At 41.1% G+C, this 24,115-nt stretch overlaps 1 protein-coding gene across 2 annotated transcripts in view; it reads right to left on the bottom strand.

Annotated features, from left to right (window-relative positions):
- Positions 1–2,315: 2,315 nt before the first annotated feature.
- echdc1 (enoyl CoA hydratase domain containing 1) overlaps positions 2,316–24,115 on the bottom strand; it is a 30,137-nt gene continuing 8,337 nt past the window's right edge. For both annotated transcript variants that reach the window (XM_072279118.1, XM_072279110.1), the window contains 4 exons: positions 15,545–15,687; positions 14,484–14,536; positions 13,458–13,538; positions 2,316–3,423 (listed from right to left, as the gene is read on the bottom strand). In XM_072279118.1, the coding sequence (XP_072135219.1) occupies positions 3,018–3,423; positions 13,458–13,538; positions 14,484–14,536; positions 15,545–15,687 (683 nt within the window). In that variant the 3' untranslated portion in view covers positions 2,316–3,017. The remainder of the gene's footprint in view (positions 3,424–13,457; positions 13,539–14,483; positions 14,537–15,544; positions 15,688–24,115) is intronic.

Below are 24,115 nucleotides of genomic sequence, written 5' to 3'. Positions count from 1 at the left end.
CCCTGAGTGGATCCAAGTTGCTTCTCAGGAAGGAGTTGAAACGTTTCATCACCATCCTCTCAAAGCACTTCACAATGGATGCAAGTGCTATTAGTCAATAGTCATTGAGGCAGATTAGTACATTAAGTGAAAAAGGTTAAGTCAGAATATGATTTGAGGTATAGAAAATTACAAATGATATGAAAGGGAGGATTCCTGCAGTCCACCCAATCAGATAAAGATAAAATTAGACAGCATAGATTTAGGGCAAGGAGCAAGAGATTTGGAAGATATCTGAAGGAGAGTTGTTACCCCACCCTGATTGTGGTGAGTACCTGGAATATACTGCCCAAGACAGTGATGGAAATATTCTTACTGACAGAATTTAAAAAGTGCTAGATGAGGACATGAATCACCGAGGATACAGAAATTGGGTTCATCATGTCCGTACTGAATATTAGGGACCGATTCATTTTAGTTATTTCTTCTACCGCAAAGGTTTGTTTCCATGTTGCATGGCTCCACAATTCTTGTGCCATTCTTGAGAAAATGCTGGAGGCACTCAGCATGACAGACAGCATCCACAGAAAAAGGAATAGTTAAGATTCCAAATCAATAACCAATCTATTTTGATGAAAGAATTTTAAAGGCAATGAAATTACACTAAACTTGTACTAATAACAGTCCTGGCTGCTGCATTATAACAAATCTCGCTTGGACTCTATATTTGATTTCTATAATTTACAGTCCACTTTGTTTAGTCTTCTCAATGTGGAAACTATCTTTCTACATCTACTGGCAACGCATTTTTTCACAACCTCAAGATGTTAAGTCTTTCCTGATAAACATTATATCATAATCAAGGGGAAGAAGATGGTAAAATAGGCTATGTGGGGGTGGGGGGGGACAACACAAGAGGAAGAAGGAAGAACAAATACAGAACAGGAGCCAGCTGGAACACATCAACACATCAGCATTTTTGAAACCATTTTAAATCAGGCATTATTAGTTTGCGAATGAATAAAGCAGACAAAGAACTTGCTGTCCTTTGAACAGGCACGTAACAAGCTAGGGTCTGCAAGGATAATCAAGGCCAACTTTGCGCACTCTTGCCAGTCATATTTCAGTTGATTAAATACTTAGTAGAAGCTCAGTGTGGTTGTAGCACTTGAAGCAAGCAAAGCATCCATTCCCATAAAGTAACTTAAAACTGCAGCTGGAGGCTGATGATTTATGTTGTTCTATTTGCATTTTGTGTGCAATGAACTTCTACCACAGTGATGGATCAATAAATCTCAATTCTATCCTGTTACAAAACATTCTTGTGGGGTACCTAGAACCAATTTGGTTTCTATTTCTATCCCCACATCACACAATTCCCTTTGCTCCCACCATCTGCCATTCTCCAAAATCTCTCCCTCTTTTGATTTACAACTCTCAGTGAAGACACTTACCTCAACTTCAGTCTAAAGTGGCCAAACCTTTATCCTATGACTTGATTATCAGTAAGATTGAAAGTGTGCAGAAAGAAATTTACAAGGATGTTGTCAAGACTTTAGGACTTGTAGGGAAAGGTTGAACAGGTTAGAACTTTATTTCCTGGAGCATATGAGAATGAGGAGAGATTTGATAGAGGTATGTAAAATTATGAGGGGTATAGATAGGGAAAAAGCCTGCTTGCATTTACCACCGAGGCTGGGTGAGACTAGAACTAGAGGTCATGTGAACTTCTTAGCGAGAGTGTGGAATGAGCTGCCAGTGAAAGTGGTGGACATAGGTTTGATTTCAACATTTTACAGAAACTTGTATAAGTATGTAAATGGTTCGAGAGCTATGAAGGGCTATGGTCTGGGTGCAGGTCAAAGGGACTAGGCAGAATAACATTTCAGCATGGACTAGATAGGTCAAAGGGCCTGTTTCTGTGCTGTAGTGTTCTGTGACTCTTCTACATAGGAACACAGACTATCAGAATCTAAAGTAGGAAGCCCTTAAAAAAAAAATAATAATTTAAAAAAAGCTGCAGACTTTAGTAATCTGAAATGCAATCAAAAGGTGTGGAAAATACTTCTCCAGAATAGAAAGAAAGAAAGAAACAAGTTATCATTTCAGCTTTTTTTTTTTGTCAGTGGTGGCAATCCTTGCACCTTGCCAATCTCAAAGAACCAAAACACTCTTTCCACTATTGCAAAGTATTTTCCTAGCATGTGTGTAATGGAATGCAGTATAGCTATGCATATCCTTTTTAATATTCAAAACAGATCAGCTGTGCTTCAAATTCAAGAGCAGTAAACAACATCACAAATGATACCAATATTGGTTTATTACCAAAACTGAGTAATAAAGGGACCAAGTTAACACTGCAGGAATATTCACCAACAATAAATGCAATATGGAACTATTCTATGATTACTGTACATTTTAGATTGAGAGATAGAATAAATAACTTCCATTTGTACAGTGTCTTAAACACCCTCAGAAGACCCAAGAGCATTTTACAAGTAATTAATTGCTAAACTACAGTTATCTTTTATTTCAAATTTGGATTATTGCTTGTACCAGAGAGAACAAGTAGTGTATTTAAAAACTGAAATGCTATTTACTATCCTAACCAGTACTAAGTTCCCTTCATGCATCATCCACATTAGCTCCTAGTTAAATAACCAACCACTCCTTTGCACATTAATGATTCTGATAAAGTGGCATCAGGACTTCTTAAGTATTCCTCTGGGAAGGTCATATGCCTTGACATCTGTACATGTGGCTCAGTTAATTTTCAGAATCAAAATTAGCTTCATTATGATTTCATGTAGTGAAATTTGTTTTATGGCAGCAGTATGATGAAAGACATTAAAACATTTAATAATATCCTTGGAATGTTTTACAATGTTAAAGACACTATACAAATGCCAGTTACTGAGAAAAATTGTGTAAACTTTGTACCATTCAGCACTTGATAATGCAACACAGCAATACACTGCAATCTAACCCTTTACTCGACAGATGGACAGGTGCATTCAGAACAGTTTAATTCATCTGCACTACTTATGTTTGATTCCTTGAGCCAAAGCCTTCAGATTCACAGGGGAGCCCCAGAGAGTACCAAATATAATCTTCTCATTTCTCAGCGATTCTTCTTGTGACAGTTCCCTCCCTGAAGCTACAACGTTTTTAATGGCTCTAACAACTTGTGAAGATCCCTTGACGTACTCATTCAGCCAACTATGAGCCTCCTTAAGGGAATTCTCCTCATCTGGGGATTCTAAAATTGCATCAACCAACCCAATACTCTGTGCCATTTCAGGATCCACATGCTGGGCGCTGCTCAACAGTTTCAGAGCATTCCGATATCCAATCAGTTTAATCAGCCTAGTAGCTCCGCCCCATCCTGGCACCAATCCCATGAGCTTGTGAACAAAGCGGATCTCACTTCCTGGAGTCATGAGTCTGTTAAAACACAACAAGCAAATGTAAACAGGAGTCAATCAGCTCATAGCAGAGCACTGGTGCACACCTCTGCTGGTTACAAAGAGCATAAAGCACAAAAGGAACATTTAATTCTAGTTTTAATTTTCGTCCCCATCTTCTCACTAAAGAGAATAACAAAACTTCTCTGTATGGAACAGAGCTGTAAGCCATACACCACTGGTGAAAGAACAAACATAATAAACTACTCATTTAGCAGAAGTATTATTTTTAAGAAAGCTAATCCACCCCTCATGACAGTGCTGGCAAATGATTTTGTGCATCAGTGATGCATGATCATCATTATACGCCATGTCATATGACGCAGCGATCATAGTCCCATGACCATGACTGTTCTTGGCTAATTTTTCTACAGAAGTGGTTTGCCATTGTCTTCTTCTGGGAAGTGTCTTTAGAAGACAGGTTACCCCAGGCATCATCAACTCTCTTCAGAGATGGTCTGCCTGGCGCAAGTCGTTGCATAACCAGGACTTGTGATATGCACCACCTGCTCCAGAGTCTTCACATGACCCTGATTGGGAGGACAAGCAGGTGCTACACCTTGTCCAAGGGTGACCTGCAGGCTAGCACAGGGAAGAAATGCCTTCCACCTCCTTTAGCAGAGACCTATCTCCACCCTGAGTAATACAACAAGGAGCAGATAAAGTGATGCCGATTTAAAAGTAAATATTAGCTGCAGCACTGGGAACAACTTTCCTGCTCTTTGAAATAATGGATGAAATTCAGGACCCAAGTCCTTAGTTTCAGGATGCATCTGAAAGACAGTGCAACATTCTCCTAGTACCACATCAGAGCCCCAGTTCTTATGCTGAAGTCTTTGGCTTCATCCCACAATTTCCTGACTGAAATCTGTAAATGCCATGCACTTAGCCACAGCTGTAAGCAGAAATGAATCTGGGGCACCCGTTTTTTTCTGGAAAAAAGCAATTGATCGCATTCACTCTCTCTCTCTCTCTGAAATAGATATATATACACACACACCAATGAATTCCAGATTCATCACAATCTGCCTAAAGAAATCCACCAAGTTTCTGTTCCTTCTACCTGTGGCTGCACCCTCTGGTTCTAGGATCTCCCACTAGTAGAAATATCCTCTTCCATATAGTCAACCTAGGCCTTTCAATATTTGGTAGTTTTCAATTAGATCTCCTTTCATTCTTCTGAATTCCAGTGAGTACAGGTTGAGAGCCATCAAATGCTCCTCATACATTCATTCTTTCATTCCCTGGATTGTTCTTGCAAACCTGTTCTGGACCCTCTCCAATGTTAGCACATCGTTTCTTCCATGCAAGATCCAAAAAGTTAATTTTAATCATAAAAAAATATAAAATTAAATAAAAATAACACATACGTTTTTCCAAACTGCTAGACAATCAACAATAGTCACATTCAACTCTCTCCGAAGTTGGAAGGCTGGTTTCCATATCTGCACTGAGCTATTAAGATATATCTCAATTATGATTGTGCAGTTTTTTCTTTTACAATAATGTTAGTGAGCAAGTCCTGCATGTTTTATAATATTATTGCAATTTTAGTGTCAAAATTCATGATTTACTTCTAAGCAAAGTCTTTTCCAGCTGCAATGACTTCAATGGAAGATCAATTTTGCTTTTTATTAACTGAATTTACTTAACCGTGCTGCAAGTATAACCAAATTCACCGCTACATTTACCTTGCTACAAACAAATAAGACTTTTATGTAATAAACTACTCACTATTTTGCATGCACAACTGTCCACCCTACTGGTGAGCCTTTTTACTGACTGGTGATAAACACTGAAATTTAACAAACCAGTGAACTTTTTCACTGGTCAGTTTTTGTCTTCTCCTCAGAAACATAGAAAACCGACAAAACAATACAGGCCCTTTGGCCCACAATGCTGTGCCGAACACCTACTTCCTTTAGAAACTACCCAAGGTTACCCACAGCCCTCTACTTTTCTAAGCTCCATGTACCTATCCAGGAATCTCTTAAAAGACCCTGTCATTTCTGCCTCCACCACCACTGCCAGCAGCCCATTCCATGCACTCACCACTCTCTGCTTTTAAAAAAAAAACTTACCCCTGACATTTCCTCTGTACCTACTTCCAAGCACCTTAAAAATGTGCCCTCTTGTGTTATCCTTGCCACCAAAAAACAAAACTATCTGGATAACCTAAAACTAGAAAATGTTTTAAATTGATATTTACACAAATTTTATTGTTATGGATTTCCCATCCAATTCCACCCAATATTCATCAAAGTTGCTGGTGAATGCAGCAGGCCAGGAAGCATCTCTAGGAAGAGGTACAGTCGACTGTACCTCTTCCTAGTGATGCTGCCTGGACTGCTGTGTTCACCAGCAACTTTGATGTGTGTTGCTTGAATTTCCAGCATCTGCAGAATTCCTGTTGTCCACCCAATATTCATCTTTTTTGTAAAACCACAAAAATTCCCATTAACTTAATAACTGAAGGACAAAAGTTTATGATGAGTGGGGAATATCTAAAGAGCTGAGAAGCAACTTTTCAACCCCGCCCCCCCCAACACAGTGCAGTGGGTTAATGGTACAAGTTGGCAGAGGAAGTAATCACAGTGTTTAAAAAGGGAAAGAACATAGCTCGATTCCGCGTTGTATAACTTTATGGCCTTCTAAGATACAGTTATATAACATCTTCCAGCAGCCATTAAAATACATCACAATCAATGAAGGCAACACACACAAAAAATGCTGGTGAACGCAGCAGGCCAGGCAGCATTTTTTGTGTGCATTGCTTGAATTTCCAGCAACTGCAGATTTCCTCATGTTTGTGTTTTACAATCAATGAAGGTCTTCTTTTCCTCAGTGTGATCTTTGACGTCGACCTTTAGAAAACAGTCTTGGTTTAACGTTTCATCCAGATACTGAGATCTGGGACACTGCAGCATATTCTCAGAACTGTGCTGATGACTCAGCCCAAATTTATTTCTGCTCAAATTTCAGGAGCAGAACTTGAAATGCATCCTTCTGAGTCTGGCAAAGGTTTAACTAACCAAATCAGTAACCTACACAAATAACAAGTAACTGCTGTGCAGTCATCTGCATCCAGTTCATCTTGGGTATACAGAAAGAATGGGGGATTTGCTTTATTTGTCACATGTGCATTGGAATATCGAAGCATACGGCAAAATGTGTCTTTGCATTAATAACCAACAAGTATGAATATCTGCTGGGGCAGCCTGCAAGCATTGCCGTGCTTCTGGCACCAACTTGGTATGCCCAAAACTCACTAATCCTAACCTGTACATCTTTGGAATGCAGGAAGACAATACAAATCCCTTACAGGTGGTGCCCGGAATTGAACCCTGATCACTGGCACCTTAAAGCACTATGTTATTGTCCTGCCCTCTATGTTACCGTGCCATCCTTGACCTGATGTAGTTTAGATCAACTAAACCAAAATTTAAAATACTGGATAGTTTGTGCCCAAAGTTAATACAAAAAATACTTTATTTCAGCATGCTTTCCTCTTCACCTCATCCCAAAATTTCTACCCGACTCTTCCCAAAGTACCAACAAGGTAGCATGGCCAGAGGAGTACATACAGAAGTTGCTGACCAGGTAGGTCACAACAGAAAAGACAAAAACCATGAGGAGAGAAACATGACTTTATCCTTAACTACACTATATAACAATGATGGCACATTGTATTCCATTCCCAAAATATAATACCAAATACAATGTTCAATAAACAGCCTCTATTGTGGTACACACTCATCAAGATCCAATATCTACACAATAGTAAACACAAGAGATTCTGCAGATGCTGGAAATCCAGAGTAACACACACAAAATGCTGGAACTCAGCCAGTCCGGCAGCATCTATGGACATAACTAAACAGTCGATGTTTCGGGCAGAGATGCTTCATCAGGACAGCAAAGAAAGGGGAAGAAGCCAGAATAAGATGGGGAGAGGGGAAGGAGTAGAAGCTAGAAGGTGATACGTGAAGCCAGGAGGGTGGAGGAAGGCAGATTAAATAAGAAGTTTGGTGACAGGTGGAAAAGACAAAAGAACTGGAGAGAAAGGAATGTGATAGGAGGGGAACATGGACCATAGGAGGAAGAACACCAGGGGAGGTGATAGGTGAGGAAAAGAGGCAAGAGTGGGCAATTGAAGAATAGGGAAGGGGGAGGAGGAAAATATTGTATATTCACTCCTCCCCACTAATCTCACTCCTGGCACTTAACCCTGCAAGTAGGAGAAGTGCTACATCTGTCCATTCACCTCCTCCCTCAACTCCATTCAGAGCCCCAAACAGTCCTTCCAGGTAAGGCAACACGTCACCTGTGAATCTGTTGGGTTTTTCTACTATATGCAGTGCTCCTAATGCTGTATCCTCTACTTTCAGACCCAGCGTAGTTCAGTCTTTGTCGTGCACCTTTCCTCAATCAACAAAAAGCAGGATTTCCCAGTGGCCAACCATTTTAATACCAATCTCCATTCCCATTCCATGGCTTCCTCTTTTGCCATGATGAGGCTACTCTCAGGTTGGAGGAGCAATGCATCATATTCCTTCTGGGTGTAGTTTTCACTCTAATGGCATGAACATCAACTTATCCATCTTATGGTAATTTCCTCCCCTCCCCCTTCCTTAGACGACAAGATACAAGAGAATTAGGCCATTCAGCCCATCGAGTCTGCTCCACCATTTCATCATGGTTGATTCAATTTTCCACCCAGCCCCAAGCTCCTGCCTGCTTCCCGTATCCCTCCATGCCCTGACCAATCCAGAATCTACCAACTTTTGCCTTAAAAGGGTAGTCATGGGAGATTTTAACATGCAGGTCAATTGGGAAAATCAAGTTTGTAATGAATCTCAAGATAGCGAGTTTGTTGGACGCCTAAGAGACGGCTTTTTAGAGCAGTTTGTCATTGAGCCTACTAGAGGATCAGCTATACTGGATTGGGTGTTACGTAATGAACCGGAGGCGATTAGGGAGCGTAAGGTAAAAGAAGCCTCAGGGACCAGTGAACACAATATGATTGTGTTCAACTTGAAATTTGATAAAGAGAAAGTAAAATCTAATTTAGCAGTATTTCAGTGGAGTAAAGGAAATTACAGTGCTATGAGAGAGGTGTTGGCCAAAGTAATTTGGAAGGAGCCGCTGGCAGGGATGTCAACAGAGCAGCAATGGCATGCATTTCTGGGAAGAATGAGGAAGGTGCAGGACATGAATATTCCAGAAAAAGGAAGGAATACTCAAATGGTAAAACAGTACAACCGTGACTGATAAGTCAAAGCCATTATAAAAGCAAAAGAAAGGGCACACAACAAAGAAAAATTAGTGGGAAGATAGAGGATTGGGAAGTTTTTAAAAACCTACAGACAGCAACTAGAAAAATCATTAGAAGGGAAAAGATGAAATATGAAAGCAAGCTAGCAAATAACATCAAAGTGGATAGTAATTTTTTTTTCCAAGTTAATAATAAAAGAAATGAGAGTAGATATAGGACCGCTAGAAAATGAGGCAGAAGACATAATAACGGGGGACAAGGAGATGGCTGATGAACTAAATGAGTATTTTGCATCAGTCTTCACTGTGGAAGACACTAGCAGTATTCCTGATGTTGTAGTGTGTGAAGGAAGAGAAGTGGGTGCAGTTACTGTCACAAGAGAGAAGGTGCTCAAAAAGCTGAAAGACCTAAAGGTACACAAGTCACCAGGACCAGATGAACTGCACCCTAGGGTTCTGAAAGAGGCAGTGTTAGAGATTGTGGTGGCATTAGAAACGACCTTTCAAATATCATTGGACTCTGGCATGATGCCAGAGGACTGGAAAATTGCAAATGTTACTCCACAGGAAGGCAGCAGAAAGAAAATTATAGACCAGTTAGCCTGACCTCAGTGGTTGGGAGGATGTTAGAGTCAATTGTTAAGGATGAGCTATGCAGACATCCCACCCTGCAAAAACTCATTTCAGGGAGGTAGCACCATCAATTTGCAGGAGACTCCCGGAACTTCCAGGAGAGGTGGGATGTCTGCAATAGAGTAGCTCCTTAGCAGCTAGCCAAAATAACGTTAGCTATGCTAACGAACAGATGAACACCTGTTAAACTCACCTCAACATGCCTTTTACAGTCTTAAACCACCACGGGCAATAGAAAAGTCACTGTTGCAAATAGCTCAGCAAGCAATACGGTCATTATTTTGACCCCTATTAGGCAGGGGTACACTTTAGTGTAGTCTGGGGTGACGTACGTTTTATATTTTCTTTTTTTGGAACACTCTGCCATGGCACGCTCTCTCTCTCTCTCGTGGTCGCTCTCATGTTCTCTCTTACTTTCTCTCTCTCACTCTCAAAAAAATTGATTTCCGTGATATTGTATATAATTTGCTGGCATCAGGGAGCCACTATTAATATGCGGGAGACTCCCGGAACTTCCAGGAGAGGTGGGATGCCTGGGTATGGAGTTCTTGGTGACACAGGACAAAATAGTACAAAGTTAACATGGTTTCCTTCAGGGACAATCTTGCCTGAACCTGTTGGAATTCTTTGAGGTGATTACAAGTAGGATAAATAAAGGGGATACAGTGGATGTTGTATATTTGGACGTTCAGAAGGCCTTTGACAAGGTGCCACACATGCTGTTGCTTATTAAGTTAAGAGCCCATGGCATTACAGGAAAGTTACTAACATGGTAGGAGGCAGCGAGTGGGAATAAAAAGATCCTTTTCTGGTTGGCTGTCAGTAACTAGTGGTGAGGCGCAGGGGTCAGTGTTGGGACCCATTTTTTATGCTATATACAAATGACTTAGATGATGGAATCGATGGCTTTGTTGCCCAGTTTGCAGATGATATGAAGATTGGTGGAGGGGCTGGTAGTGTCGAGGAAACAGGAAGGCTGCAGAAGGACTTCGACAGATTAGGAGAATGGGGAAGGAAGTGGCAAGTGAAATACAATGTTGGAAAATACATGGTCATCCACTTTGATAGTAGAAATAAATGTGCAGACTATTTTCTAAATGGGCAGAAAATCCAGGAATCCGAGATGCAGAGGAGCTTGGGAGTCCTTGTGCAGAACATACTGAAGGTTAACTTGCAGGTTGAGTCGGTGATGAGGAAGGCAAATGCCATGTTAACATTCATTTCAAGAGGTCTAAAATACAAGAGCAAGGGTGTGATGCTGAGGCTTTATAAGGCACTGATGAGGCCTCACCTTGAGTATTGTGAACAGTTTTGGGCCCCTCATCTTAGAAAAGATGTGCTGGCATTGGAGAGGGTCCAGAGGAGGTTCACAAGGATGATTCCAGGAATGAAAGGGTTATTATACGAAGAACATTTGATGGCTCTGGGTCTGTACTTGCCAGAATTCAGGATTGGGGGGATCTTACTGAAACCTTTTGAATGTTTAATGGCCTAGACAGCGTAGATGTGGAAAGGAGGTTTCCCATGGTGGGAAAGTCTAGGACAAGAGAGCACAGCCTCAGGATAGAAGGGCGCCCTTTCAAAACAGAGATGCGGAGGAATTTCTTTAACCAAAGGGTGGTGAATTTGTGGAATTTGTTGCTATATGCAGCTGTGAAGGCCAGGTCATTGGGTGTATTCAAGGCAGAGATTGATAGGTTCTTGATTGGACGTGGCATCAAAAGTTACAGGGAGAAGGCCAAGAACTGGGGTTAAGAAGGAGAAAAAAAATCAGCCATGATTGAATGGTGGAACAGACTCAGAAACATAGAAAACCTACAGCACAGTACAGACCCTTCAGCCCGCAAAGTTGTGCCAAACATGTCCCTACCATAGAAATTACTAGACTTCCCCATAGCCCTCTATTTTTCTAAGCTCCATGTACCTATCCAAAAGCCTCTTAAAAGACCCTATCGTATCCACCTCCACCACCATTGCCGGCAGCCCATTCCACGCACTCACTGAGTGAAAAAAAAAACTTGCCCCTGACATCACCTCTGTACCTACTCTCCAGCACCTTAAACCTGTGTTCTCTTGTGGCAACCATTTCAACCCTGGGAAAAAGCCTCTGACTATCCACATGATCAATGCCTCTCATCATCCATCACTCCAAGGAGAAAAGTCTGAGTTCACTCAACCTATTCTCATAAGGCATGCTCCCCAATCCAGGCAACATCCTTGTAAATCTCCTCTGCACCCTTTCTATGGTTTCCACATCCTTCCTGTAGTGAGGTGACTAGAACTGAGCACAGTACTCCAAGTGGGGTCTAACCAGGGACCTATATAGCTATAACATTACCTCTCGGCTCCTAAATTTAATTCCACGATTGACAAAGGCCAATACACTGTATGCCTTCTTAACCACAGAGTGAACCTGCACAACACGATGGGCCAGATGGCCCAATTCTGCTCCTATGTCCTATGGTCTCAATAAATACATAAATACTTGGCCTCTACGGCTGCTGTGGCAAAGATTCACCACTCTAAAGAAATACCTCATCTCCATTCTGAAAGGACACCCCTCTATTCTGAGGCTGTGTCTTCTGGAACTGAGACTCTTCCACCATAGGAAACAACATTTCCACTTCCACTCTATCAAGACCTTTCATTGTTCAATAGGGTTTCAATGAGGTCACCCCTCATTCTTCTGACATCTAGTGAATACATGCTTAGAGCTATCAAACACTCTTCATATGACAAGCCATTCAATCCTGGAATCATTTTCATGAACCTCCTTTGACCCCTCTCCAGTTTCAGCACGTCCTTTCTAAGACAAGCGGCCCAAAACTTCTCACAATACTCCAAGTGAGGCCTCACCAGCGTTTCTCCAATTTCCCACCCTGGCTCTCCTCTTACCTTTTTCTCTTCACATGACCTGCTTATCACATCACCTTGGTGCACCTTCTCTTTCTTGTTCTCTCATAGACATTCTCCTCTCCAATCAGATTCTTTCTTCTTCAGCCCTTTAACTTTTCCACCTTCTCACTTTATCTCCCTCTGCCCCCCACGCACCTGGCTTCACCTTATCATTCTGGTATCTGTCCCCTTCTTTTCTAGCTCTGATGAAGGGTTTCAGTCCAAAACATCGATCGTTTATTCATTTCCACAGATGTTGCCTGACCTGCTGAGTTCCTCCAGCATTTTATGTATTACTCTGGATTTCTAGAATCTGCAGAATCTCTTGTGTCTACCCAGTAGTGGTATTTTTGACCAATATCCCTCATTTAATATCCTATTCAAACCTCTTTATGATGTTATTCTTCCCAATGTTGAATTTTCTTCGACTCCTACAATCCTTAGAACCCTATACGTCAAGGGATTTGAGCCCCTGTGCACACTCATTCCCTTCATCACAAAATGGACCCTAAACTGTGATGTGTCACCTTCCACAATACCAGTCATTTTGATCTACACAAAAAGTTTGCACAATTGGTAAACAGGACGGCAACACTTTTTACAGAAGATTTCCATATTTTAATTTTGAAGTATTCTGTCAGTTCAGCATCTGTTACAAGATCTCTGTATAAAATAAACTCACCTAAATTGTCTAGATGCGCGTTCTCAAAAATATATTTTACTTTTTTGAAAATAATTGCTATAGGCAATCAGCAATTGACAATACGACATTGCCCTCCACTTGCTTCAATTACAAAACCAGCAAAGAAGTTATTTTAAAAAAAACAGAAATCTTATGGCATAGGAGCCTTTCAGCTTGTTGTGCCAGTTTCCCATCAGCTCTATTTCCCATGCTTTCTCTCACAACTGCCTATCTTGCTTCAAGGTGAACAACTCCAGCTTGTCAATTTAAACTGGAATCTGGGGAACCATGAAAAAATTCATCAAACATTTCCATCAAATAGTATGGTATTAGTATTCTAGTTCAAGAGTAAAAAGCCCAAAAGGATTTTTGAAATTTGCTTTTACAATTAAAAGTATCGGAGCAGTAATTCAGCTATCCAATGTAGTTGGTGCTCCATAGTACCAAGTTTGAAAACATACAAGTTGCTTTTCACTTTTACTTCCTGAGGGCACTATTGAATATTTCCCCCCCTCCCACCCCACACTTACCTGAAATCACAGGCTGTAGTAACTTCTGCTCCTCCTCCTAGTGCCTTCCCTTGAACTAAAGCAACACTGATCAGAGGTAGCCTGCACTGGGAATGTTAGAAAGGTTAATAGACTTCTGAGCCATCAGCGTCCAAAATCAACTGAACACAAAAACATAACTTTCCATAGTGCAATAGTTCTGTTTTATATTCCGTTTAAGACGGCAGGATAAAGAATTACTGAAATACAAGGCCACAAAAATTAAATTTAAAGTTTATTCACAATTAAAGTAAGCCTTTGTTGTACACAGTTTTACATATCAGAGCCCTTGCTCTCACCTGAAAAGAAAAATGTAGGAAGTCAAGAGAATAGTTACTGTATTACATATGGATAACTAGAGAGACAGGCAATTAAATTAGGTGAGAAGCCGATGAGAGACGGAGTCAAGGAATCTGAAAACTAAGGAATTTCACATTCGAGTTCTACATGCACATATACAGAAAACTTAATTACAGAAACAGTTGGCAGAAACAGAAGAAAATTTGATATTAGAAAACTACACTCTTTAGAACTTCCATCGAACTTGTTCAAGAACCTTTGGCTCAAGTTGTCTGTCTATCTAGAGATACAGTGCAAGACAGATTGTTCTAGCAGTGCTGTCCTGTAATCCACCTATTTAGCTCTAATCACAGGACAATTTACAATGACCAATTAACCCAACAACCAGTACATCTTTGGACTGTGGGAGGAAATCAGTGTGTCCGGTGGAAACCCATATGCACATAGGAAGAAAGTATCAATTTTCTTACAGAAAATGGTGAAATTGAACTCCAAACTCCAGCTCTGGAGCTGTAATAGCATCACGCTAACTGCTATGCTACTCTGGCAACAGAATAAACTAAACCAAGTGGAGTTCAAAGACTGGCTGGTTTAATTAAAAAGCTTCAAGATTTCAATTTCATACAACAGTATATTTTTTTTAAATAAAACTTATAACTCAGAATTGCAAAAAACTATCAACTATGCTATTTTTAATAATATCAGTACCTCAGAAGTCTTGTCAAAGTGTTCTGCATGAACATGCACACATTCAATCCATCCTGGAAGAAAATTGCAAATGCTTTCATTTCTGATTAATACAGTCAGAATTTTGCTAAATTTTATTGCCACTTACTTTGTAGCATTCTTTTACAAACTCGCTAAACTACTCACATTAGTATGACTAAAGTTTGCAAGGGAATATCCATCAGTAATTTTTCTAAACCAAGTGTTGACCTCAAAGTGTTTAAAATCTAAAATAGCTGAACCATATGTTTTAAATATCTGAGCCCAAATTTCCCATTCCTTGCATTAAGCATTATCAAAAATTACATAAGTGATGGGTGAGCATTTGTCTACAAATGAACTGTTCAAAAGGCAATCATTTTTGAAAATAGTTATCCAATACTTGTGATAAAATTAAAAATACAACCAATACTTAATAAAAAGTATAAACTAATTATATTACACCGTATTTTTGTATTAGCGACTTTTAACAGAATAAAAGGAAAGGAAAGATACATCGCATCTGGAGTTTCTCCGGTTAGCAGACGATTTCCCTCCACGCCTCTCTGACATATTGGGGAATCGCGTATGAGGCAAGTTACAGTAGTGGTTTGCCATTGCCTTCTGCTGGGTGAGTTTCCAAAGAGATCACCAGCTCGTAACCCAGCACGGATGGAAAGCGTGCAGGGGAGCCAGCTGGATTCGAACCCGGGACCTTTTGTCCCGAAGTCTGTCGCTGATGCCACTACGCCACCAGCCGGGTCATAATGACACTTAATTCAGAGGATAACTATTCTTCATGGTGTTATACGTAGAAATATCAAATTTAAACATATTAAGGAAATAAGGCAAATATGTAGCAAATGCAGTTTTAATGTAAGCAGATGTTATGTCATACATTTTGGAAAAAAGGGTTTGAAACATATCCTGAAGCTCTAAATTCAAGAATGAGGCAATTCTGGATGTAAGGATGGGCAAAACACTCTTTACAATCTTTGTTCCCACTCTCACACAATTAATTGGAAGCAAACAAATAACGAATCTTTAAATGGCCATTCACTTACCTCAGGGTTTAATATTGCTTTTACTGCTCGCAGATCAGAGCCAGAGCAAAATGTATTATTTGCACCTCGTAAAATAAGACCTTTCCCATTAGTCCAATGCTCCAATTCTTCTACCCTATCTCGGAATTCCAACATCATTGTCCCTAGTAAAAGAAAACAACTTTCTCAGAACATTAAAATTATGTCAAAATATGACTGAGGTTTATAAGACTGTTAGAGTAAATAATGCTTTCAAACTTTCCTACCACTTTGTCATTGACTTTACCATAAGACAATCCAGGCTACAAGGACAGTGGGATTTATTAGATATCAACCATACCAACTTTTCTGGTATCATTTTGACTAATCTTTAGTTCTTCACTTCCCCATTCTCACCATTGCCTTGATTCCCTAATATATTTGGCAGTTACTGTGCATCTTTTTCAATGAAGATAAATGCAAAGTATTGCACCTCTATTCCCAACAGGGTGGACAATCAGTGTGCAAAAGACAACAAACTGTGGAAATAAAATTAATAATCATAATAATATGAACAGCATATGTGTGTTCGTCCATCATCGACGTCGATTTGATGGTGTCGAGACTAGCGCGTGATTTGGATTTAAGTGAGGGAGAGTTGCGCAGCATCTGCCTCACTCTCTCTTCCCAATTCCCATCTGGATCCAGTGGCAAGACAGAGTCTAGACGGCTGGAGGTGGGACTAGGTGCAGTGGATGACCAGGACGTCTTCTATGTCTTGTCCTGCTCTACACGTTCCACGACGCTTGCAGAGACCGCCTTCTTGACCGTTGGACCTTCCATTGGTCTCGTCCGCTCAATCCGCCAGAGTCTGTCTTCACATGCTGGGATAGACAACTCCCTATCTCACCGAGGGTTTGAGACCTGTCGGCTACCCTCACCCGGTTCAGCCGGCTTGTTGAAACCGTTGCCCGGGTTGTGGCTGCTGTCGCATGCAAACAGCTACAGGGAGCCACAGGTGAGAGCTGAGTGCTAAGTGGGGACCAAAGGTGGACTAACTACCTTGAAAAGGATGCGACACGTTCCCCCACCAGAGGTGCTACCCCTCCGACACCCCTTACACCCCGAACAGCATATACATTTTCCCCAATAGTAATATCTACAAACAGTATCATCCCAAAATCAATACACAATAGCATTAAACAATTACGTACACAGCAATAAATATGTAAATCTTCATAAAGCCACAGTATTAAACACAAATAGACTAAATGTTCCTAGCAATTGGGAGATATGCCTGTACCTCAGGTTTTACCAGCTAGAGCTGAGAAAAAAAAAGCAATAAAAAAAAAACGAGAACATTAGATGAAGAGTCCTTGAAAGTGAGTTTACAGGTTGTGGGGCAAGTGAAATTATTAATTTCTAACAAAGTTGAGCTTTGACTCAACTTGCAGGCTTACATGGCTTTGTAGCCTTATATGGCTAAGGTTAGAATATTGTAAAATCATTGTAACACTATCAAACCAACTGTTTTACCCTCTAACTAAATAAAAATATCAAACTGAAATGTAAATTGTTTCTCTCTTCACAAAACTGAGTACTCACAGACGGTTCTGTATTGTGTTATGAAAAATATAATTGGCATGATTAAAAAAGACAGTTGTATCAAATTAGATTTGAATATTACAAAGTATAGTTAAGTCAATTACCTTCAGCATTATACTGACAATTTGTAAATGATGTAATAGTTTTGCATATCACATTAAAATGTATCCTCTCAAGCTACTTACACAAATCAGCATTTTCAAAGTTTTCAGCTAACTTTGTGGCATGAAGCACAAATGCCGGAAATAAATCAGCAATGTTTGTTGAGAGATATAGAGCTCTCTTTTTACGCCAGCTTCCAAAATCTATGTTGTTAAAACTAATTGGCTTGAGTTTTCATAGTAGTTTACCTTGCCAACACCTGAAATAACAAGATTAAATTGATATTGTTGCCAAATTTAATTCTAAAATAGAGATTATTTTGAACCTCTGACACTGCTCTCGCTGCAGTGATTTCAATAACTTTTTTGACAATGATCTTAAAAGCTCATTAATGAAATAAGAGGAGAATGCCACAGTGTGCAGACTGCTCCAAGTGTTTGGGGTTGTACATTTACCTATGTAGAGTCAGAAAATTAAAAAGTATGCAATGAATTTACCTGTCAGTTGGTTTGTGCACTACCCACACTCACCGAAAATCTGCATCACACAACCGAAACACTTCCTCCTCACTTCTCCTTTCCCAAGGGTACACCAACATTTTATGGCTCAGCTGGACTCAATGATCTGAGGTTCAAAGGCCACAAAGCCGAACAGACCAGATCACAAGTGACAGCTCACTGCTGTCATAGGCTGTTAAGTTATTTTTAATTCACTCTTCTAATCTAAAACAGTTCATATAGATACAAGTAAAATAAACTTTAAATACTTTAGATTACTTGTGTTACGTACCCCGTAACTGGGTTGCCAAACCAGCAGAAATGGATCACTCAGTTGGAGTCTGGATTACTAGAACTAAGAAAGTTTTATTAAAGAAACAAGCAACACAGTACTCTGACCAAAAGGATAATAAATGCAACAGTTCAGCAATGATAAACACACATGTACACAGAATTAAGATAACAGGATCAATCAAGCTCTATCGTTGTCTAGGGGTAAATGATCAGTTTCAAAGTGACGCAAAGTTCAGTTCAATTTAGTTCAGTTCGCAGTAATCGCTGCCGTGGGAGATGGACAGTGGGGGGGGGGGGAAGGAGAGAGAGAGCAAAACGAATGAATATTCAAACGGCTTCCACACAGAACTTCGCAGTCAGCTTTCGGGCGAGCCCTTTTGTGATGTCATCTGAGGTCACCAACCGTGACCCCCTCCGTTTCCAGATACGATCGTTTCTCTGCAGTGAACCTGGCACCAGACAAGGGTGGACACACACCAGGTTCCCGCCGATCGTGCCTTTCCACCCTGTACGTCTATGGTTTGATCCCGCGACCAGCCATCCAAAACTTCCCACCGACTTGTGGGAGACGCACCGCTTCCAGAGTCTCGTTACCTCGGGGTGTCGTGTGTGTCTTGCCTTAGCGAACCTGTCCCTTTTTATCCCCTTGCTGGGGTATCGCCTGTCCATCACTTCAAACAGTCCTGGGTTCAAAGGGGGAGCTGATCTTGACAGCTCTCCTTCCGTCCCTTCATTAACATCTCCAAATGCTGCTCCATTGTTTTCCTTATCTCTCTTTCTCCTGAAGACAGGTGGCAGACCAACTGCTGATCCCACTGGTGCCAGCACAGGACAGCTAACATCTTAATCTATGTGTATTCTCGTCACACTTGAAATAAATTAACATAAATAAACAAAGCTCTAACCTTTGAAAACAATTGTAGATTCCATTCAAGTGAATGGGATTCTGCTACAGTGCCTTGAAAAAGTATTCATCCCCCATAACTATTTTCACACTTAACTGTCTCATATTATTGAAGTATGATTTTTTTAAACTAATCTATAAAATATTGTGCATCATGTCAAACCAAAAGAAAATTTCTAAACCTGTTGTAAGGGGTTTCTTCTTTTATGTTACTGCGTAGGCTAATTAAAATGGCTTCTTTGTTATGTTATAATTGAAGTGGATCCTTTGTTATGTTAACTACTGAGAAAGTCCTACCGCTAGCAGTTTATTTGGATTATGTTATTGATAAGAGAGTGAACGAACCAATTGGAATAGATGTTATTCTTTTTGTGTGTCTGAGAGTTATTGTGATGCGCGGGTTTTTGGGGAGAAGGCACGACAGAGGGAGAGAGAATGGATAAGGTGCTATGAGCTGGCTAACAGGGTTGGACGCCGAGCAGGAGTCCAAGGTCCAGGGTCTTCAGCGAGGAAAGGAGACAGAGACCGACTTGTGTGGAGTGTCTGGTCAACCACCGTGGTTGGTCCCAGGCGGCAGGTCGAGGTGGTCAGAGGGGACCGAATGGTGAAGAGAGGATCGTTACTAGAGCTCCAACTGTTTATGCATGAAGAGATTGAACTTTGATAAGTATGGAACCTTTTATTTTCCTTTTATATTTTATCTCTATTAATTATCTAGTTCCAGTAATATCTCTAAACTGTAATTCACTTAATCGTATGTGGTGTATTGTCTGTTATTTGTCGGGGTGGGGTACAACACACAGCATCCACACAAACTTATTTACCCAGTCTGGCGGGGCCGAGGGCTGTTTCCCTAGATGACAGCCAGTCGAGCGACCTGAGGCTTGCTAGGGGGCTACACAGTCAACAATTTACTAAAAGTTAAAAACCAAATTTGTGAAGTGAAAAAGTTTACATCCCCTTTGTAATTACTAGGCTGACTTTCCTCAGGTGCAATACTATACCTCACCTTACCAACTCACCCAATTTGATGACATTGAAGAATGGAGGGTCCCTTGTTTTCAATGCATTAGTTAATTTCCCCCGTCTCTCTCTGTAAGATCCAATAGTATGGTAAATTTTCAACAGACCAAACGACGGAGAGAAGAGCATTCAGGACAAATCGGGATAATGATAATAGAGAAGCACACATCCAGGGAAGGGTACAAGGCCATCACAAAGAGTACGGAGGGAACATAGCTCGGGGCTCAGTGCAGTCTGTCGTGAAAAAGTGGAAAAAATATGAAACCACAACACACTTTCTAGGTCAGGCCGTTGCTTTAAACTTAGTCGATGAAGAATGCAACTTGTAAGAGAAGCTACTGTGATGCCAATAGTCACTCTGAGTGAGCTGCAGAAATCAGAGGATGCAACTGGAGATGAAGTTCATGGCTCCACAATCCCCAAGTCTTCACAAAAAAAGGCTATTTTTGGACGAGTGGCAAAGAAGCAGACCCGTCTTAAAAATGAAGCATATCCTTGCCCATAAAGACTTTGCAAAGCATCACTTAGAAGACACTAAAGATGTGAAAGACGGTCTTGAGGTTGTATGGGACTAAGGTGGAACCCTTTGGCCTCAATACTAGGCATGTGTGGTGTAAATCTAATAATGCACATCAGCCAGGTATCAGCATCCCTGCTGTAAAGTATAATGGAGGTAGCGTCATGCTGTGGAGACGCTTTTCAACAGCAGGTACTGGAAATCCGGTCAGGATTGATGAGAAGATGAATTCTGCTAAATACAGAGAGACCCTGGGTAAAAACCTGCCAGGAAGCTTAAACTGGGGAGGAAGCTCGTCTTTCAGCACGACAAGAACCTGAAGTACAGTGCCAGAGCAACCACAGAGCAGCTTCAAATGAAGCAAAGTGAATGGTCCAGTCAGAGCCCTGACCTTAACCTGACCAAACATCTCTGGCAAGACTTCAAGACTGTTGCCCACCCATCACTCCCCAACTAACCTGGTGCACTTTGAGCAACGTTGCAAGAAGAAATGGGCAAACCTTGCCCCATCATGTTGTGCAGAGCTAATAAAAACTTATCTAAGAACTGCTTTAATAGCTGCAAGAGGTGGCTTAACCAAGTACTGAGCAAAGAAAGATGAATACTTCTGAACTGCTAACATTTCAGTTTTTGAATTTGTAGTTTTCCCTGTTTTTTGGGCTCTACTGTGGAAAAAGGAGCATGTGATTCACAAATAAAAATATTCAGTTTAATTGATCAAAATCCCCGCTTGTAATACTCATTTCTGTGATCAAAGGGCTGGGGGCTGAAAACATTGTATGTAAACCAGTCAGCTCTGGTGTCAAGTTGAGAGGCTGAACATGAAATACACATGATCACTCATGTTTTGCTGGCCGATTCAATGGTGCAGTCCAGTGGCAGAGTAAACTACCAGAACCTTTAACACACTTGATTTCCGTATCTCAATGTGTAGGGACAAATTGCAGAAACTAGCAGACGAGAAGTGTGAGAGGGAAAAAAATAAAATCCAATGTGTCGGATTTCAGTGGAATAGAGGAAATTACAATGGCATGAGAGGGGGAACTGGCCGAAGTTGACTGGAAAGGGACATTTGCAGGAAAGACAGCAGAGCAGCAATGGCTGAAGTTTCTGCAAAAAAATGAGTGAAGTGCAAGACAGATATATTCCAAATAAGAAGAAATTTTCAAAAGGGAAGGAGGACACTACCAGGGCTGACAAGTGACGTCAGAGCCAAAGTAAAAGCAAAAGAGAGGGCATACAAGGAAGCCAGAGCTAGTGGGAAGATACAAGATTGGGGAGCTTTTAAAAACATGCAGAAAGAAACTAAGAAGGTCATTCGGAAGGAAAAGATGAATTATGAGAGGAAGCTGGCAACTAATATCAAAGAAGACACTAAAAGCTTTTTTTAAAAGTATGTAAAGGGTAAAAGAGAGTTGAGGGTAGATACAAGACCAAAATGACACTGGAAATATCGTAATGAGAGATGCAGAAATGGCAGAGGAACTGAATACGTATTTTGCATCAGTCTTCACAGTGGAAGATATCTGCAGGATACTGGACAAGTTCCTCCAATGTGTTGCAAGAATGTCAGGGAAGTGAAGTTAGTGCAGTGAAAATTATGAATGAGAAGGTGCTCAGGAAGCTTAATGGTCTGAGGGTGGATAAATCTCCTGGACCTGATGGAACGCACTATCGGGTTCTGAAGGAAGTAGCTAGAGAGATTGTGGAGGCATTAACAATGATCTTTCAAGAATTGATAGATTCTGGCATTGTACCAGATGACTGGAAAATTGCAACTGTTACTCCATCATTTAAGGAGGGTGGGAGGCAGCAGAAAGGAAACTACAGACCTGTTAGCCTGACATCAGTGGTTGGGAAGTTGTTGGAATCAATTGTTAGGGATGAGGTTATGGAGTACCTGGAGACACACGACAAGATAGGCCAAAGCCAGCATGGTTTCCTGAAAGGGAAATCCTGCCTGACAAACCTACTGCAATTCTTTGAGGAAATTACAAGCAGGATAGACAAAAGAGGTGCAATAGACTTGGTGTACTTGGATTTTCAGAAGATCTTTGACAAGGTGCCACACATGAGGCTGCTTAGCAAGATAAGAGCCCATGGAATTACAGGGAAGTTACTAGCATGGGTGGAGCATTGGCTGGTCGGCCGAAAACAGACAGTGGGAATAAAGCAATCCTATTCTGGCTGGCTACCTGTTACCAGTGGAGTTCCACAGGGGTCGGTGTTGGGACCGCTGCTTTTTACAATGTATGTCAAGTGATTTGGACTACGGTGTTAATGGATTTGCGGCTAAATTTGCCGATGATACAAATATAGGTGGAGGAGCGGATAATGTTGAGGAAACAGAGTGTCTGCAGAGAGACTTAGATAGTTCAGGGGAAGGGGCAAAGAAGTGGCAAGTGAAATACAATGTTGGAAAGTGTATGGTCATGCACTTTGATGGAAGAAATAAATGAGCAGACTATTATTTCGATGGGGAGAGAATTCAAAATGCAGAGATGCAAAGGTACTTGGGAGTCCTTGTGCAAGGTGCCCTAAAGGTTAACCTCCAGGTTGAGTCGGTTGTGAAGAAGGTGAATGCAATGTTGGCATTCATTTCCAGAGGTATAGAATATAAGAACAGGGATGTGATGTTGAGGCTCTATAAGGCATCGTGAGACCACATGGAGTATTGGGTGCAGTTTGGGCTCCTTATTTTAGAAAGGACATACTCTCATTGGAGAGGGTTCAGAAAAGATTCACGAGAATGATTCCAGGAATGAAAGGGTTACTGTACGAGGAATGTCTGGCAGCTCATGGGCTGTATTCCTTGGAGTTCAGGAGAATGAGGGGTGATCTCATTGAAACATTCCAAATGTTAAAAGGCCTGAACAGATTAGATATGGCAAAGTTATTTCCCATGGTAGGGGAGTCTACGACAAGAGAGTATGACTTCAGGATTGAAGGACGTCCTTTTAGAACTGAGGTGCGGAGAAATTACTTTAGTCAGAGTGTGGTAAATCTGTGGAATTTGTTGCCACGAGCGGCTGTGGAGGCCAAGTCATTTGGTGTATTTAAGGCAGAGATAGATAGGTTCTTGATTAGCCAGGGAATCAAAGGGGAGTGGGGATGACTGGAAGAATTGGATCAGCGCATGATTGACTGGTGGAGTAAACTTGATGGGCTGAATGGCCTGCTTCTACTCCTATATCTTATGGTCTAATTCCATCTATGATCTTCCCTGAACTACCAACCAGTGGTACATTTTGGCCCATTAATATCCAAGGCAAACAATTCTATAAACAGACATGTAGACCACACTGATGTCCCTCCTGGCACTTATCCTTGTAAGCGGAACAAGAGCTACACATGCCCTTACACTCCCTCCCTTACCACCATTCAGGGCCCCAGACAGTCCTTCCAGGTGAGGCAACACTTCACCTGTGAGTCGGCTGGGGTGATATACTGCGTCTGGTGCTCCCGATGTGGCCTTCTATATATTGGCGAGACCTGATGCAGACTGGGAGATCGTTTTGCTGGACACCTACGCTCTGTCCGCCAGAGAAAGCAGGATCTCCCAGTGGCCACACATTTTAACTCCACATCCCATTCCCATTCTGACATGTCTATCCACGGCCTCCTCTACTGTAAAGATGAAGCCACACTCAGGTTGGAGGAACAACACCTTA

This window comes from Mobula birostris, chromosome 2 (assembly GCF_030028105.1).
Source record: "Mobula birostris isolate sMobBir1 chromosome 2, sMobBir1.hap1, whole genome shotgun sequence".
Lineage (NCBI taxonomy): Eukaryota > Metazoa > Chordata > Chondrichthyes > Myliobatiformes > Myliobatidae > Mobula > Mobula birostris.
Note: the sequence above shows the minus strand (reverse complement) of the source record. Positions and strands in the feature narration are given on the sequence as shown.